This window comes from Poromitra crassiceps (genome assembly GCF_964638095.1).
Source record: "Poromitra crassiceps genome assembly, chromosome: 4".
Lineage (NCBI taxonomy): Eukaryota > Metazoa > Chordata > Actinopteri > Beryciformes > Melamphaidae > Poromitra > Poromitra crassiceps.
The window spans coordinates 30,228,872-30,245,215 of NC_139626.1; the positions used below are offsets into that span (position 1 = coordinate 30,228,872).

The window sequence follows — 16,344 nt, forward strand, 5'->3', positions numbered from 1 at the left end:
TGACGCCACTCTAGAGGACACGCGTGAAGCCATTGGAGCCGACCTCCCAGTGGTTAGAGGACCCGCGCATCAGAGACTCTGAAGGAAGAATGACTGATGAGTCTCGCGCTAGCTAGCTGGCCGCTAGCTGCTCCGGTATGCGTAGCGTTTAGGTGATAGCTCAAACTCGATGTACTTCGGTGATATTTTAATTCCGTTTTACACAAGGTGCAAACTACTGTTGACTTGTCCACAGTAGTTAGTTTTTTTTTTAAAGTAAAACGAGCTGTAGGCTATTTCTCATGGTATTTCTCTTCTATGCCTGCACAGACAGGAAACAGCTGCCAACGGCTGGACTACAAGTACCGCCACCAACTGGTATGGAGTGTGGATCAGAATCTATTACTCTATTTAGTATTTATAAAAAAGAAAATTAAAGAAAGAAACAAATAGCCTACATATAGATACATATATACACACCTACAATAATATCCTCATATCCTCTCAATCAAATGTGTTGTTCTAAGATACTGAAATATGAGTCGATAACAGTTATCCCCTGAGCTCTTTTGCAAAATATCCACCAATTCAAAGTTTACTTTTGCCTCCCTGAGGTCCTGTACCAGCTGCCTTCTTTCTGACTCATATTTCTGACAGTGTATCATTACATGTTCAATTGTTTCTCCTTGCCCGCATTCACATCTACCTGTATTATGCTTTCCTATAATGACTAATGAACTGTTTAATCCAGTGTGTCCAAACTTGAGTCTTGATATAATTGTCTCCTCTCTCCTGTTCCTTCCTGCGCTTCTCATCTCCCCCACTTTCATTGGAATCTTATAAAACCACCGTCCCTTCCTCTCTTCCTCCCATTGCTTTTGCCACCTGCCCCTCAACCTCTGCTTGACAATGGCCTTGACTTCTGTCTTGCTGATGGTCACTGCCAAGTCAATGTTTTGATTTTTTGTAGCCTCCTTTGCAATCATGTCTACAATCTCGTTCCCTCTGACCCCAACATGCGCCGGAATCCATACCAAAATAACTGTCAGTCCCATCATCCCAATTCTATATAATGACTGCTGTACCTCAATCAAAATGTCTGGTCTACTGAATGACTGCTCTGTAAACTAGCTAAGGATGAGCTTGAATCTGAACATATAATCGCTCTTAACGGTCTTGTTTCCTCCACCCACTGTACTGCCAACAATATTGCTAACATTTCTGCTGCGTAAACTGATACGCCCTCACTGACCCTTTTCCCTATTCTAACCCTCAATTCTGGAACAAAAACTCCTATCCCTACCTTATTACCTAAACTCTTTGACGCATCTGTATATATCTGAATGTACCCATAATAATTATCTATATGTCTGTATTGTGTGTGCATCACAAATATATTCCCTGTCCTTATTCTTCTTTTCCAAGATTGCAAAATCTACTGTAGCATTCTGTGCAGTGAATATGCCACTGTCTCTGACTTGTCTTATCACTATACTGCCTTATTGCTTGCTGTGTCTCTTGTTGTTTTTGCACTCATATGCCCTGTCACATTTGTACTATGTTGTAAACGGAGTCCTCAGCACAAGAATTTCACACGTGATACTTGTACCATGGAGTGACAATAAAAATCTTGAATCTTGAATCTTGGAAGTATCCAGGGTGCTATTGCTGGCAATGGTACTGTTGGACGCATGTTTAATTGATCTACTTCCAGTTCTATTGCCCTCTGTTCCACTGTCCACCCAAAGATTTTTCCCTCTTTCCTCTCCTTTTCCCAACAGGGTTTTAACGTTTCTTGTGTTGGATGTCCTTGATTGTGACCTTGTAAATTTACCCAGTAACTTACTGCCAACTGTACAGACCCTCTTCTAGACTAAAAAGAAAACAGTTAAAACATGTCAGAGAGTCATGCAACTGATGCTTTGACACAAATGGAATTATTTATTATAAAATGTTGAATAATTAATGTAGAGTAATAATAATTTTTTACAGTGGAGTAATTTCAGAGCCATAGTATGTCTGCCGATAGCATTGCACTTTAAATAAATTACATAATTTCATACAAATACAATACGGTTCTTTCTGTGCTATGATCCTCTCAGTACAAGATCAGCTGTGTTTGCCTGAGTCAGATGTCCACCACGCAGCCTGGAGAGTTGGCCCTGATGGCGTCCGATATGACCTTCGCCCCAGACTCTCCAATGCCATTTCCCTGCAAACTACAGAGCAGGTTACATGAACAAAATCACACATCTACACACTGACACTAGCCTACATCCTGCTCATTAACACACACAAACACACACGCACATACACACACACGCGCGCGCATGTACGCACACACACACACACACAGTCATCATCATGAACTTTGATACAATAAAGTGTTAGTTAGGTATGAGAAGATCCCGACGAGGGACAGAGAACTCACTTCATGTAAGTCAGTTGATGGTTGCCTTTCAAGGCCGTTGCAATGAATATGGCTCCATCCATACCTAGAGAATTCTCCTGCAGACTGTGCACGCACGCACGCGCACGCACACACACACACACACACACACACACACACACACACACACACACACACACACACACACACACACACAAATCGGACATTAGGATTCAACAGACCTTTAATTCTCGAAAACTGTAAATTGTGTTTTCCAGGGTTGAGTAGAGTAGAATGACACGCAGGATTTTTTTAAATTTCAGAATGTCACATAATTCTTTTAATTATAGTCGGTCATTGAGTGCATTGCCTGTTTACTCACTCACTGTGTTCTCACTGTGTTGGACTTTCACTCACTGAGTGCGGTTACACTAACTCTCTACCGGTCCTACTTAGCCTGGTTACACTAACTCTCTACCGGTCCTACTTAGCCTGGTTACACTAACTCTTTACCGGTCCTACTTAGCCTGGTTACACTAACTCTCTACCGGTCCTACTTACCCTGGTTACAACCATCCACTGAGTGAGGTTACACTAACTCTCTACCGGTCCTACTTAGCCTGGTTACACTAACTCTCTACCGGTCCTACTTAGCCTGGTTACACTAACTCTCTACCGGTCCTACTTAGCCTGGTGGTTACAACCATCCGGATCCATCAACTCGCATTCTGGTTCGTTCTGCGATCCTGTCTGGCCTCCAGCAGGGGGCGGCCGTTCTCAGAAAGTGTACGGGGGCAATCAGGGACCTGCCTCATAGTTGACGTCGTAACCAGCCAATCAGGAACCGCCGCTGGCAAAGCAGTAATGGCTGCCTGCATGGCTCGGGCAGTAACGTTGAGTTTACACAGCCATAAGTGCAGTTATTGCAGAAATAGACTCAATAACAATTAAACAAGAACAGGAGGAAGAGACGTTTTCGCTGTTCTTGCGAGTGGATTTGGATTTGACTGGATCTGATGCTGATTGGCTGAAGGACTGGATACTTCCACTGAAATGAGCGTGCACAGCTTGGTGTCCAGATGGAATCGTAGAACGAAACATAATGTGACTTCATGGACCTTGATGTTTTTTTTGGTTTTGGTTTTTCAGATTCCCCCCCCAGAGATCCCTCCTGCCCCCCAGATCCCTCCTCCCCCCCATTTCCCCCCAATTGTACTTGGCCAATTCCCCCCCTGCTGGACCGGTCGCTGCTCCACCCTCTGCCCAGCTGGGGAGAGCCGTAGACTAGCACCATGCTTCCTCCGACACATGCAGAGTTGCCAGCCGCTTCTTTTCACCTGACAGCAGGGAGCTTCACCGGCAGGACGTAGGTCCCTTCCGCCCCAAACAGGCGCCCCAACCAACCAGAGGAGGCGCTATTGCCCTCTCTGCCCTCGTGCCAGCACACTGACCTCCCTCGTGCCAGCACGCTGACCTCCCTCGCTGCTCCACAGCCGGAGTCTACATTCTCCATCTACCCTTCCCTTGCCCTCATCCAGGTCGGTCAGAAATCACTAGATGTACAGTTCTACATCCGTCACAATGTCTATGACAGAAGTCCCGGAATGTCTGAGCATGCTCAGTTGCGCCAATTTTGACCCTGGCGCAAACCCATGTTCTGAGCATGCTCAGTTGCAGCAGTTTTGACTTTTGGACTGGGAACAGACATGGTGACTACCAGTGGCGGACTGCATAATCGGGCACGTCGGGCAAATGCCCGGTGGCCTGGCCTGGCCTGGCCTGCCAAAAAAAAAAAAAAAAAAATTTTTTTTTTTTTTTTTTTGCAGGCCAGGCCACCCACTGAACAGCAGGCCAGGCGCCGCCTACTGGTTTACTAGTGGTTTTATTACTTTATTCAGGTTTAAAGTGGGTGCATCTCATTGTAAAATTGGACTTGGCCCAAATTGGGCTTCAAACGGCCCAAATTGGGCTTCAAACGGCCCAAATCGGGCTTCAAACAGCCCAAATCTGGCTTTAAACGACCCAAATCTGGCTTCAAACGGCCCAAATTGAGCTTCAAACGGCCCAAATTTTCCGCCGCCGCCCTTCGGACGCCGGCACGCATGTCGGCCCGTATCGGCCTGGCCTGCTTGGTATCTAATGCCCGGCCTGAATTATGATCCCAGTCCACCCCTGGTGACTCCGACTGTAGGACACAGATCATAGTAAGATAGCTGTGGGACTCACTTCAAAGATTTGAGGCTTCTGTTGTTTTTCAAGGCATTGGCCAAAGCCTTGGCTCCCTCCATCCCGACAGTGTTTCCACGTAGGCTGAAAAACACAGTGGAAAAAGTGTGCTAACAAGGACACACACACACACACACACACACACACACACACACACACACACACACACACACCTAGGGCGAAAAATGTACCCGCTAAAGGGTGGTGAACTTTTTGTGGACCAACCGACCAACCAAGTTCTACATTCTACATTCATTCAAATGAATGAATGAATGAATGAATGAATACAAACAAATTAAATCAAATAATAATCCACACATCTACAAGACAAATGAGAGTGGACCTTGATACACAGCCTGATGGTTTTCACTGTAGCCATCTAATTAGGGGCTATTTTGCAAAGATTATCCGCCTACTGTATATTAGGCTAGAAAACCACCAGCTCTTTGTGAGCTGAGGACCGGCAGGATTGAGGACCACTGGTTTAAGGTAGGGCAGGGTGGAGTTAACCAGGTTTTGGTTGTTTTATGTGGACCAGTGTCAAATGAGAAAGGGATGGTCTGGCAGAAAAGATCTTGAACAAAGGGATGGTCTGGCAGAAGAGATCTTGAACAAAAGGATGGTCTGGCAGAAGAGATTTTGAACAAAGGGATGGTCTGGCAGAAGAGATCTTGAACAAAGGGATGGTCTGGCAGAAGAGAGATCTTGAACAAAGGGATGGTCTGGCAGAAGAGATCTTGAACAAAGGGATGGTCTGGCAGAAGAGATCTTGAACAAAGGGATGGTCTGGCAGAAGAGATCTTGAACAAAGGGATGGTCTGGCAGAAGAGAGATCTTGAACAAAGGGATGGTCTGGCAGAAGAGATCTTGAACAAAGGGATGGTCTGGCAGAATAGATCTTGAACAAAGGGATGGTCTGGCAGAAGAGATCTTGAACAAAGGGATGGTCTGGCAGAAGAGATCTTGAACAAAGGGATGGTCTGGCAGAAGAGAGATCTTGAACAAAGGGATGGTCTGGCAGAAGAGATCTTGAACAAAAGGATGGTCTGGCAGAAGAGATTTTGAACAAAGGGATGGTCTGGCAGAAGAGATCTTGAACAAAGGGATGGTCTGGCAGAAGAGAGATCTTGAACAAAGGGATGGTCTGGCAGAAGAGATCTTGAACAAAGGGATGGTCTGGCAGAAGAGATCTTGAACAAAGGGATGGTCTGGCAGAAGAGATCTTGAACAAAGGGATGGTCTGGCAGAAGAGATCTTGAACAAAGGGATGGTCTGGCAGAAGAGATCTTGAACAAAGGGATGGTCTGGCAGAAGAGAGATCTTGAACAAAGGGATGGTCTGGCAGAAGAGATCTTGAACAAAGGGATGGTCTGGCAGAAGAGATCTTGAACAAAGGGACGGTCTGGCAGAAGAGATCTTGAACTCACTCTAGTGTCTGGAGGGTTTGGTTGACCATTAGTGCATCTGCCATTGCAACGGCTCCGCTGCTGCCCGCTGAGACTCCCTGCAGACTGGAGAGAGAGAGAGCACACAAACCATAGAACACATATGAAAACATGACATGAATTCATATCGACGCATTTTTGGTCAATCTAGTCATTTGCGTATACAAATTAGATACTAACCATAAAGTACGTAGCGATGCATTGGTTTTCAGGGCTTCAGCGAGAACAATGACACCTTCGTTCCCGATCGTATTCTCCTGTAGACTGCAGTGAGGAGTGGAGACACACACACACACACACACACACACACACACACACACACACACACACACACACACACACACACACACACACACACACGCACACACACAATGACCACACTAAACAACAAAATGTCTGCCTGATTGCAATTTCACAAAGGTGAGAGAGCAGGGGAGGTGTGGTGGGGTCAAAGGTGAGAGAGCAGGGGAGGTGTGGTGGGGTCAAAGGTGAGAGAGCAGGGGAGGTGTGGTGGGGTCAAAGGTGAGAGAGCAGGGGAGGTGTGGTGGGGTCAAAGGTGAGAGAGCAGGGGAGTTGTGGTGGGGGTCAAAGGTGAGAGAAAGGCAGAGAAGTTAAGGGGGAAATGCATGGTGTCATGAAACAATGGGAGACGTTACTCACTCCAACAGCTGCATTGTGGAATTGGAGAGTAACGCGTGGGCCAAAGCTTTGGTGGCAGAAGACTTGATAAAATTCCACTGGAGACTGGTGGAAAAACAGAAGAGATGTACATCAAGTTAGAGAGCAAATCTCTATTTATATGCTGTATGCTGATTTAAAAAAAACTTGTCACAAGCATGAGCGGTAAATGCAGGGAAACACTGGCAGTGAAAGTGTCATGTCCTGTAATGGTGTAGTCTATTTACTGGAGGATGAATCTAATCATCTCCATAAGGGTAGGTGTTATATAGATATGGATATGTCGTCCTTCATTGCAAAAAAAACAATTATGTTGACAAGTCATGGTATTGAGTCTTCATCTTAAAACCTACTTTTCTTCAAATGTGGGGAAAAAAGAGAATGCGGTGAGATCAATTCACTTCTCTTATGAAAAGCAGCTTGTTTTCAGACATCTGCCTTATTTCAAGATAGTGACTGCATTTCAACCCCACCATGTAGAATCAGAATAAGACATCAATATTTTACGTATTTTACGCCTTCACAATAAAAGTCCAACACACACTTCACATAAGTCACTGATGATGTCAAACAGTTCTAGACGGCAGTTCTGATGATGTATGTATATTATGTATGTATGTAATGTATTTACTTTTATTGTGAAGGGATGTGTGAAATGTGTGTTGGGCTTTTATTGTGAAGGGCTGTGTGTGAAGTGTGTGTTGGAATTTTATTGCGAATGGCGTTTTATTGAAAGGCTTTTATTGTGAAGGGCTGTGTGTATCACTCGAGCAAATGGTGATGTCATCAGTGATGTCACTCGAGCAATTCCGATGTCATCAGTGATGTCACTTGAGCAATTGTGATGCTATCAGTGATGTCACTCGAACAATTGTGATGTCATCAGTGATGTCACTCGAACAATTGTGATGTCATCACTCTAGCAATTGTGATGTCATCAGTGATGTCATAAATCCTTCCTGGCTGAGGCTAGATAAGTGGTGGGAGTTGCAAGTTTGACATGGACATCAGCTTGAAGAGGTGCTGAGGTTTTCATACTCAACCTACATCGCAACATTAAACCAACATGCCCGCCAGACCAAGCAAGAAAGCAGTCAGACAGAAGAAAGCACCCAGCAGAGGCATGTGGCGCTTCTACACAGAGGACTTGCAAGCGCCCAAAGTTGGGCCGGTAGCAGTGATGGTGATAAGTGTGCTCTTCATGGCCTCTGTCTTCATGCTGCACGTCATCTCCAGGAAGCTTCAGCCGCTTTTTTAACTCCATGTTGTGACCTCTAACCCAGTGTTTCCCAAAGACTGGGTCGGGAACCAGAGGTGGCTCGCAGGGGATTATATTGGGGTCGCCAAATAAATTTGCTGAATTTCTTCCAGTCTTTTATTTAAAATGTGTATAGTGTTTTACCAAGAGGAAATAAAAACAATGAAAACAGCCTGTTAACTCCATAAATGCATTTATTTGGTCTCATTTGTGTACGTGTATGTTTTCAATAACATGCATAAAACAAAATTATGATTTACCCTACAGTATACAGTATATCTTCAAAATGGCTGGTTTCCCAGAAAAAAGTTTGGACTCCCCTTTAACAGGTACCATAGAAAGCCCCACGGTTAAGCCTATAGCAGCAGCATAATTAGGGGCTGGTGAGCTATAGCCTAGGTAAACCCAGCCCCCACGTGACCTGCTCTCTCAGTTCCCAGTCACTAGCATAGTGACTGAGAGCAGGTCTGAGAGCAGGTCACATGGGGGATGGGTTTACCCAGGCTAGGTGAGCTAGCCCTAACAATAAGCTTGATCAAAGAATCAAAGAGGAAAGTCTTAAGCCTACTCTTAAATGAGAGGGTGTCTGCCTCCCGGATCGACCTGGGAAGATCGAAGAGCCTGGTAGCTGAAGGTTCTGCTTCTACGTTCTACTTTTTGAAATTCTAGGAACGACAAGTAGCCCTGCATTCTGGGAGCGCAGTGCTCTAGTCATCAGTTTTGATCAGTGGATGGTCCAATCTCAATGTCCACTCACAGAGTTTGAGTGAGTTCCCACTACTTAGTAAAGTACATGTAAACGTGTAAGTGTAAATCAGATTATTGCCATTACCTGATTATTATTGGATTACTGTGTGCATGTAAACACACTTCACCTTTTTGAAACAAGTGAAACTACATTGGAAACACGTGAAATTATCTCACTTGAGAAAATTAAAGAAATATGATTTTACATAATAAAAGGGAGAAATGTTTTTGTTCTCTGTTTAAATTTTTGTCTCACTGATGATGTCATAGGTGGCATTGTGACATCACTGAAGAGCAAAATCATATTATGACATCACTGATGATGTCATAGGCATTGACGTAAACTTTAAGGGGCACACACAGCCGAGCTGCGGGGCCGAGTTGCGTATGCGAGCTGCAGGGCCAGCTCAGCGAGCTGCAGGGCAGGTGAGGCCGCGCAGTGGGCGAGCCTAGGAATCGAGCGCACGTAGATGCCTAGTTCTATACAAAATTGCTTTTCAGGATTGGCTTTCTGGCAGTGTGATGATGACCTTAACATGATGCAGTAATTTCTTGATGGGAGCGGTGCCTTCCAGGAAAACAAGACCAACTAACCAATCAGGTCTTCTCAATAACAAGATTAAATATTAATTTGAGATTCAAAACTGTAAGAGTGTTTTCCACTGCTATTAAAAAAAAGAATGGACAGAGATGATCACTGATTGAAAGACTGACTTACCGTAGAGAGGTGAGACCTTGATTAACCTTGATTGCAGCAGCTATAGCTTGAACCCCTTCATCATGCAGCAGGTTGGCGGTGAGACTGGAAGACACACACACACACACACACACACACACACACACACACACACACAGAACGTTTACCAAACACACAGTGTGTTGTGTATCAGATAAGATAAATGTATTTCAATGTGTGTTGATGCTTTTATCATTCTTGAGAAGAGCAACATACAATGGCTTGAATTTAGCAGGGAAGTTAGCCAAGAGTTTTACGTGTTCAAACCAAACGGTACAGATGTATTTAGAAACGGGAGAGATCACATTACATTTCACTCAGACCAAAACATTAAAAAAAAATATGCGGGTTTAAAGAAAATATTTGTTCGATGTTTTTTTTAGTTTTGGTCCAAGTGAGATGTTCTATGGTCTCTCCCGATTCTAAATATAGCTGAACCGTTTGGTTTGACCAAGTAAAAAAAAAATTATAAGGATTTTACGAAATGTCTATGGGAAAATAAATTGCGGAAGAAAATCTCTGGTACAGTGCTGAAGCAGGAAGTGACGTTCACTCTGCCTCCTTATTAACGAGGTAACTCACTCCAGATCCTGGAGAGAGCTGTTTTCATGGAGGGCACGGGCCATGTCCTTTGCCCCCTCCACCCCAATTGAGTTCTCTCTTAGACTGATCGGAGGACAAAGACAGCATGTGGAGAAAAAGAGAACAGCAATTACCTTTCCAACAGCTTCAAGGAGACTTCCAGCTAAGGTGCATGCTGAGAGGCCCAAATATCACTTTATATTATATTTTCATAAATATTTGCGTTGGCTAATAGGAGATCATCCTGAAATTAGAGGAACGTTCTAAAGCTGAAAGGAGCATTTAGGTGTCATACTCACTTCAAGGAGACAATGCCGCGGTTCTGCCTCAGTGCTTTGGTCAACGCCGTCATTCCCCTGTTGCTGATTGAATTATTCTGAAGTCTGCTTACAAAAACATTTAGAAAGTTTAAGCAATTAAATACATGTTTCAGCTGGCTGTTGTGCTCATGTGGAACTACAAAGAAGAAGAAGCTACAATGCACTTCTATTGACAAGATAGTGACTGCAGAGAGAGGAGAGTGTGGTCAAGATACTACTGACTGCAGAGAGAGGAGAGTGTGGTCAAGATAGTGACTGCAGAGAGAGGAGAGTGTGGTCAAGATACTGACTGCAGAGAGAGGAGAGTGTGGTCAAGATACTGACTGCAGAGAGAGGAGAGTGTGGTCAGGATAGTGACTGCAGAGGAGAGTGGTCAATATAGTGACTGCAGAGAGAGGAGAGTGTGGTCAAGATACTACTGACTGCAGAGAGAGGAGAGTGTGGTCAAGATACTGACTGCAGAGAGAGGAGAGTGGTCAAGATAGTGACTGCAGAGAGAAGAGAGTGTGGTCAAGATACTGACTGCAGAGAGAGGAGAGTGTGGTCAAGATACTGACTGCAGAGAGAGGAGAGTGTGGTCAAGATACTGACTGCAGAGAGAGGAGAGTGTGGTCAAGATACTGACTGCAGAGAGAGGAGAGTGTGGTCAAGATACTGACTGCAGAGAGAGGAGAGTGTGGTCAAGATAGTGACTGCAGAGAGGAGAGTGTGGTCAAGATACTGACTGCAGAGAGAGGAGAGTGTGGTCAAGATACTGACTGCAGAGAGAGGAGAGTGGTCAGGATAGTGACTGCAGAGAGAGGAGAGTGTGGTCAAGATAGTGACTGCAGAGAGAGGAGAGTGTGGTCAAGATACTATTGACTGCAGAGAGAGGAGAGTGTGGTCAAGATACTGACTGCAGAGAGAGGAGAGTGGTCAAGATAGTGACTGCAGAGAGAAGAGAGTGTGGTCAAGATACTGACTGCAGAGAGAGGAGAGTGTGGTCAGGATAGTGACTGCAGAGGAGAATGGTCAATATAGTGACTGCAGAGAGAGGAGAGTGTGGTCAAGATACTGACTGCAGAGAGAGGAGAGTGGTCAAGATAGTGACTGCAGAGAGAGGAGAGTGGTCAAGATAGTGACTGCAGAGAGAGGAGAGTGTGGTCAATATACTGACTGCAGAGAGAGGAGAGTGTGGTCAAGATACTGACTGCAGAGAGAGGAGAGTGTGGTCAAGATACTGACTGCAGAGAGGAGAGTGTGGTCAAGATAGTGACTGCAGAGAGAGGAGAGTGTGGTCAAGATACTGACTGCAGAGAGAGGAGAGTGTGGTCAAGATACTGACTGCAGAGAGAGGAGAGTGTGGTCAAGATACTGACTGCAGAGAGAGGAGTGTGTGGTCAAGATACTGACTGCAGAGAGAGGAGAGTGTGGTCAAGATACTGACTGCAGAGAGAGGAGAGTGTGGTCAAGATAGTGACTGCAGAGAGAGGAGAGTGTGGTCAAGATACTGACTGCAGAGAGAGGAGAGTGTGGTCAAGATAGTGACTGCAGAGAGAGGAGTGTGTGGTCAAGATACTGACTGCAGAGAGAGGAGAGTGTGGTTGACAGTCAGAGCCTCGGCCAAAGCGACTGTTCCTTTGTCCCCGAGCTGATTACTACAAAGGCTGCAGACGAGAAAAGAAGACAATATAAGCTCATTAGTTTGGTAAAACGGCACATGGTTGTCAATTACAGATTTTTTACCAAGACCAAGGACATTTATTGAGATGTTTTTAAGATGGAGCCTTTGGAGTACACAGATTGCACCAAGAAATTGCAAGAATTTGATAGGTTCCTTAAACCAGTGGTCTTCAATAGGGGGGTCCGGGGCCCCCAGGGGGTCCGCAGAGGTACTGCAGCGGGTCCGCCAATTTTTGCCAAAGTAGTTTGTGAAATGTTTGAAATTTTATTTTAGACTACAAATAATTATATTGAGTAAACTCCAAGCATTCATAGGCAATAATAAGATACTTTTTGCAAAAATATTTACAAAGTGACTCTGATGTAGCAATATACGAAATCCTCGATTTTTGCCAGGCAGCTAGCTGCCGGGCCGGCCTGCATCTGGCTATGTCTGGAGGAAGGAAGCTGACTAACAACCCTCAGCAAGTATTTGAAATGCTCAATCGGATACGTGCTCAGGTTTGTTTTTCAAGGCAAGGCGAGTTTTGAGTTTATTTGTAATAGCACATTTCATACACAAAAGTTTGCATTATTTTACGAGCTCGGCTATGTGTGTGTGTGTGTTTTCCATTAACAACACTGTCAATATCAATAGGGTGAATTGATATATTGTTTATTTACATCAGTTCTGTGAGAGTCCGGTTTGTCTTCAGTGCCTCAGCAATCCTTTTGGCCCCATCCGCTCCAATGGAATTCTTCTGTACGCTGAATCATCAAATGCACACAAGGAAAGAACACAATAGAGAGCCAAAGTGAACGTCACTTCCTGCGTCAGCACTGTACCAGAGATTTTCATCCGCCATTTATTTCCCCATAGACATTTCGCAAAATGGTTATAAAAATAGTTTTACTTGTTCAAACCCAATGGTTCAGATGTATTTAGAAACAGGAGAGATCACAGGACATTTCACTCTGACCAAAACGTTAAAAAAAACCCTGCAGATTTAAAGAAAATATTTTTTCTATGTTGCTGTTGCTGTTGCTATGCTTTTGGAGAAACTGCGCCCTCTGGGTGCAATAGTATCGGTATTGATATCACCGTTCAAATCAACAAAACACAGCGGCAGAAAGCTCTATGTACATGTTGTGACATCGGGTACTCACCACGTGATGAAATAATAATCCATAGTTACGTGAAATGTCATTTTTGTAGCAAATCCACACCAAGTTACTTCCTTGTTTTCATGAACACAACGCTTCCGCTGTACAGCGCATGCGCGCATCTTGCCTCCGGGACGCAGGCACCAAACTGCTTAGTCCCAGGAGAGGCCTTTGGAGGGCAGTGTGTGACCAATAGAGGTGACATTCTCCCTGTTACAAGTCAATGTACAGGACCATCTTCAATGACTAAAAAGCTGTTATATTAAGGTGAGAAAGTTACTGATTGGGGCTTTAAGTTTTGGTCCGAGTGAAATGTTCTATGGTCTCTCCCGATTTTAAATATATCTGAACTGTTTGGTTTGACCAAAGTAAAACTATTTTTATACACATTTTACGAAATGTCTATGGGAAAATAAATGGTGGATGAAAACCTCTGGTACAGTGCTGAAGCAGGAAGTGACGTTCACGTTTGCCTCTCTATGATTCCTCCCTCTAACCCTGAATACACATGTACCCATCAGTCTGCACATACAACAAACACAAGCCCAAGGCACACACAGTTTGTGGTTGGTCGACTAGACTACTCACTTCAGAGAGGCAAGCTTGCGGTTTGATTGCAGCACCTCAGCCAGCGCTCGAGCACCTTCTTCCTCAATGGAGTTATTCTGGAAGCTGTGGCGTGGTGAGAGAACATGATCATACACAACGCTAAGTTGCTACTACTCTGGCATTTGCAGGGCAATTGAATGTATAGAGCCTGTAATGTTGCTCCTGCGATAGCCCGATCCACTCACTTGATTGAAACCACGGTTTGGTTCATTTTGAGGGCTTCTGCCAGGAACCTAGCTCCTTTAGGGCCAATGCTGTTGTTACGGAGACTAAAACACAAATATCTGGTTACATGATGCACAGTTGCATTGCTTAAATCTACACAAGACATCATTTTTTAGGTAAAAGTATGAAGATCTTTGCAGCCTGAATCACAGAGGAGTGGGGCTGAAAAGCGTCAAGAGAAAGCTGGACTCATATTAGATTAGACTCATATTTTCCTCAATTAAACTACACCTCTCGCTGCCTAGTGTATAAGCAGTTTACTTGAATACCAATTCAAATCACTAACATGAGTGTTACTATCCAATGTAGTTTCAAGTAATTGGTTCTGAAACATATCATGTAACATTTATATCTTTCCTGACTATGAATACCAGCAAACTAACTTTAACTTCAGCACTGAATACTATTATTCTGCTGTCACTGCAAATAAAAAACATTTCGATACAATGTTGTTGCAATTCAGTTCATTCAGATGTAATCAATCACAGATCAAATAGTAACAAACAGTTCTCACTCGAGGGTGGTCAAAGTCCGGTTGACCAAGAGGGCACGACTGAGGGCTTTGGCACCTTTGTTGCTGATGGCATTCTCTGCTAAACTGAAGGGTGAAGAAAAGTGGCTACATTCACACATGGTATCAAATGTTCATCCTCATCACATTCCCCTCATCATCATTCTCATCAGCACCACTCCATGACGCTGCATGGTAATCAATGAGTGTCTCTTTGCCCCTTGTAATCAACAAAGAACTGATGATGTCCGAGTCTGCAACTCTTAATTCAAAATAAATCATTTGTAATTAATTGAATTTTAACCATTTAAGTTAAATTCAAAAGAGTTGTTAGCAATTATGGAGCGATCAAGTAAGTTATTTTTGATACAACAGCCCAGTAGTGTTGTGTTGTAAAATCTCCATCATATGATGCTTAACCCTGAATAGCCTACTGTGTGTTTTCATGGTAACAGAGTTGAAAAGCGTGTGTACTGTAATCTCACCTTATTCTCTGGATATGGCAGTCTTTGGCACTCAGTAAGCTTCCCAGCAATTCCATGACATCATCTTTGAAGTGATTGTTCTCCAGCCTGCAAAATAGTAGACGTACTCGTCATTGAAATATATATATTTTTTGACATAAATGTGCCATCTTTATCCTGTCAGTTTGCGTTTTATTTGAAGACAATGCTTTGCTCAGTAGTTAGTTGAAGAGCTGACCTTAGGTAGCTGCAGTACAGGAGCTGTGGGAGCAAGCATTTGACTGTAGCGTAGTTCAGACAAGCTGTTAGGTTGGTTTCCTCACTGCACTCTGGAGACACATGAAGCAGATAGCCTAGCACAACACAGTGGGCACGTGTCAACTTCCCATCTAGGGTACCGAGGCGCAAGTCGTCCTCGACACTCCGCAACAGTTCTGTATGTTGCAGCTCCTGTAAACAGTAGGCGAGGTTGACGGCTCGTGCGGACACCACGGTGCCCCCGCCGCCCAAGAGTCCTTGTAGAAATCCCGCCGCCCACATCTTCTGGCTACCATCGTCTTTACCAAGGGCCAACAGCCCAGCGAGAGGTTTCACTTCCGCTGGACACAACAAGCCTGTCAGGAAGCGCACAAACACGTCCAAATGACCGTCTTCGGCTTGTTGCGAGTGCTGCAAGGCACTTCTGAAGTGGTTCTGGAAGCCGATCTTGGGCCACGACATGGTGCTCTCTGAGAACAAGTCAAAGATGGCCCGCTTAGAGGCGACATGGTAGAATGTAGCTGCCAGAAACTCCTGTATGGTCAAATGAGTGAACCGGTATGCTGTGAATACAGCGGACTCCTCACGAACAAGAACTCCAGTGCCAAGACTGCTCTGAGTTGACGGTAGATCTATTCCATAGGCCCTGAAGTCCTGCTCACTAAAAGTGTACTTGTGCTTGAGGAGCCCATAGAATGCCAACCGTCCAAGATTCCCCATCAGTTTCCGATTGCCCCCATGGAGCTGCTCCATCCTTACAGGCTCCCTGCCTCTTGCTTCACCTGCTTCTGCTTTCATGGAACACAAGTGGGCATAGAGCCCAGTACAAGTCCTCGGCAGGTTGTCCTGCATGCCACTCTGCAAGAGGTACCTCAAAGTATCAGCCACCATCCAGCAGATGCATGGTACGTAGGCCATCACCATTAAGATCTTATGGGCCTCTAAGTGTGCCCATATTTGACTAGCAAAATCCCTCTCAGAGAAGTAGTGGTTTAGGAAGACCTGGATGTCCTTAGGACTGAAGCCTGGGATCTCAGTCACCCTGTCAACCAATCCTCCGGGGATGAGTGAGGCCACTCTTGGCCTAGAGGTCACCCACACTGCTACCTCAG

At 44.7% G+C, this 16,344-nt stretch overlaps 1 protein-coding gene across 2 annotated transcripts in view; it reads right to left on the reverse strand.

The window, feature by feature from the left end:
* Window positions 1–1,919: 1,919 nt before the first annotated feature.
* The window catches only part of nlrc3 (NLR family, CARD domain containing 3), a 19,626-nt gene continuing 5,201 nt past the window's right edge, over window positions 1,920–16,344 (reverse strand). For both annotated transcript variants that reach the window (XM_083636233.1, XM_083636234.1), the window contains exons 4-19: window positions 15,213–16,344; window positions 14,996–15,082; window positions 14,514–14,597; window positions 13,960–14,043; window positions 13,754–13,837; window positions 12,686–12,769; window positions 11,923–12,006; window positions 10,340–10,423; window positions 10,041–10,124; window positions 9,441–9,524; window positions 6,700–6,783; window positions 6,220–6,303; window positions 6,022–6,105; window positions 4,595–4,678; window positions 2,411–2,494; window positions 1,920–2,198 (exon numbers count right to left, since the gene is read on the reverse strand). The exon at window positions 15,213–16,344 is cut by the window's right edge and continues 615 nt beyond it. In XM_083636233.1, coding sequence (XP_083492359.1) covers window positions 2,108–2,198; window positions 2,411–2,494; window positions 4,595–4,678; window positions 6,022–6,105; window positions 6,220–6,303; window positions 6,700–6,783; window positions 9,441–9,524; window positions 10,041–10,124; window positions 10,340–10,423; window positions 11,923–12,006; window positions 12,686–12,769; window positions 13,754–13,837; window positions 13,960–14,043; window positions 14,514–14,597; window positions 14,996–15,082; window positions 15,213–16,344 — 2,402 coding nt within the window. In that variant the 3' untranslated portion in view covers window positions 1,920–2,107. The remainder of the gene's footprint in view (window positions 2,199–2,410; window positions 2,495–4,594; window positions 4,679–6,021; window positions 6,106–6,219; window positions 6,304–6,699; window positions 6,784–9,440; window positions 9,525–10,040; window positions 10,125–10,339; window positions 10,424–11,922; window positions 12,007–12,685; window positions 12,770–13,753; window positions 13,838–13,959; window positions 14,044–14,513; window positions 14,598–14,995; window positions 15,083–15,212) is intronic.